At 32.6% G+C, this 1,861-nt stretch overlaps 1 protein-coding gene across 1 annotated transcript; it reads right to left on the bottom strand.

Moving 5' to 3' along the window:
• Positions 1 to 579: 579 nt before the first annotated feature.
• LOC107892275 (uncharacterized) lies at positions 580 to 1,584 on the bottom strand. Its single transcript, XM_016817307.2, has one exon. It carries the CDS (start codon positions 1,343 to 1,345, stop codon positions 863 to 865), a length of 483 nt encoding a protein of 160 aa, XP_016672796.2. The 5' UTR covers positions 1,346 to 1,584; the 3' UTR covers positions 580 to 862.
• Positions 1,585 to 1,861: the final 277 nt, after the last annotated feature.

The raw sequence follows: 1,861 nt of genomic DNA, 5'->3' as shown, positions 1-1,861 counted from the left end.
AAGGAAATTGATCCATCATCCATGTAAAGATAAAATGGAAATAAAAAGAAAATTTGGGAAAAAAAATTTAATAAATATTGCGCCACGTTACTGGGTTGACGGAATAAAACTGTACTAAATTGAGAAAAAAAAAACTACAGCTATCACGTTGAGGAACGAGGTATAGTTTAGAGGGAAAATCACTATTTAACCCTAAATATTATAAAAAATATAAAAATCTTAATAAATTATTAAAAAAATTTATAAAATTAGAAAACTTGTTTAAAATATTTAAAACTAAAAAATATTAGAATTACCAAAAATTAATAAAAAATGTAGAAAATATTAAATTTGAATAAATTTATATGTTTTTATAAAATTTTAAATATTTTTTATTAATTTTATAATTTATTAGATTTTTAGAATATTTATAAATTTATATCAATTTTAATATATTTTTATGAAAAAATTATTAAATTAAATGAAAAATTATCACATGTAGCCAACTGATTAGTTTGTCAATATATTTAAATGACTAATTGATTATTTTAATTAATGAGAGAGATAATTAAATGTAAGAAATTTAGTTTTGGGAAGGAATTTTTGAGATATAAACCTACTTTATATTTACATAATTAGGAAAATTAAACGCAAAATAACTTAAAAGCTCCAAAATCAGAAAAAGCCCAAAAATGAATACATACAAAATCTAATCTTAATCCCATACGCTTCATCCTCACCTTTCACTATCACCCCAACCCACCCACCTATCCATTAAGCAAAAATAACCCTACAATGTGCCATCTTATCATATAAAAGTAAACGAAGAAGCCACGCCGTAGTGACGTCACCGGTTCACTGTACATGATCCACTCGGCGTCATCTACGCCAATGGTGTTTTCTCCGAACCGGGAACAGAAGCGTAACGGGTTGAGAAAGCCCGAAAGGCACCGAAATCATTATCGTCTTCCAAATTACCATTCTGTCCCGGGCCTTCGTCGAAATTCAAAGCGTAACTCAAAGGATCATAATGGAATTGTCCATGCCTACCGCCGGAGACGATTCCGCCCCCACTTTTGCTACGGTTGAATCTCCTGATAAAAGTCTTCCAGCGGGGGCCGGCGACGATCTCGGACCACTCTCGAACCTTCTTGAAGGCTCTAACACTTGAGGACCAGAAGCCAGTATCGGACTGGACGTGGGACGAACCTATCCGCTGCCAAAAGGCTACGCCAACGGCAGGCGTACGACGGGAGCTGAAGCAAGGGAAACAGAAGCAGCAACGAGTGTTTCGTATAAGGGAATTCGACGTCGTTTCTTCTTCGGGTATTGCTGGCTCTATATCTATATGAGCCGCCGCCGCCATCACGGTGATTGAAATGCTCTCTCTCTCTCTCTCTCTCTCTCCCCCTCTTTTTATCTCTGTGTGTGTCGCTTAAGAGAGAGAGAGAGAGAGTTATAAATTAGGGAAAGGGTGTATTGGTAAAATCGGTTTGGAATTTTGTTTGGTTAATAATTAATGATAATTTTGATTAAGAATGATTAATGAGGGGTGGGTCCCATCTAATGAGATAGGCCAGCGAATTTCCAGATCATCTTAACATGATTGTAGGTACCAAAGGTCGATGAGATAAATTTAATTTTGGATTTGTTCGGTTCAGTTTATATTATTATATATTAAAATATATTTTTTTATTTAATTTTAATTTTAATTTTAATTATAAAACATATTAATATTAACATTAAAAAAATTAGTTTTGAATTTTAAAATTCAGATAAAAACAAGCCTAAAAATAAATTTAAAAATTTAGCCACGGTTCGATTTAGCTTATAAGTAAATCTACAGTGGGGCCCTTTTTATATATATTTTTTCGTTATTGGT

This window comes from Gossypium hirsutum, chromosome D09 (assembly GCF_007990345.1).
Source record: "Gossypium hirsutum isolate 1008001.06 chromosome D09, Gossypium_hirsutum_v2.1, whole genome shotgun sequence".
In the NCBI taxonomy this organism is placed as follows: Eukaryota; Viridiplantae; Streptophyta; class Magnoliopsida; order Malvales; family Malvaceae; genus Gossypium; species Gossypium hirsutum.
This window is presented reverse-complemented; position numbering and strand designations above follow the sequence as displayed.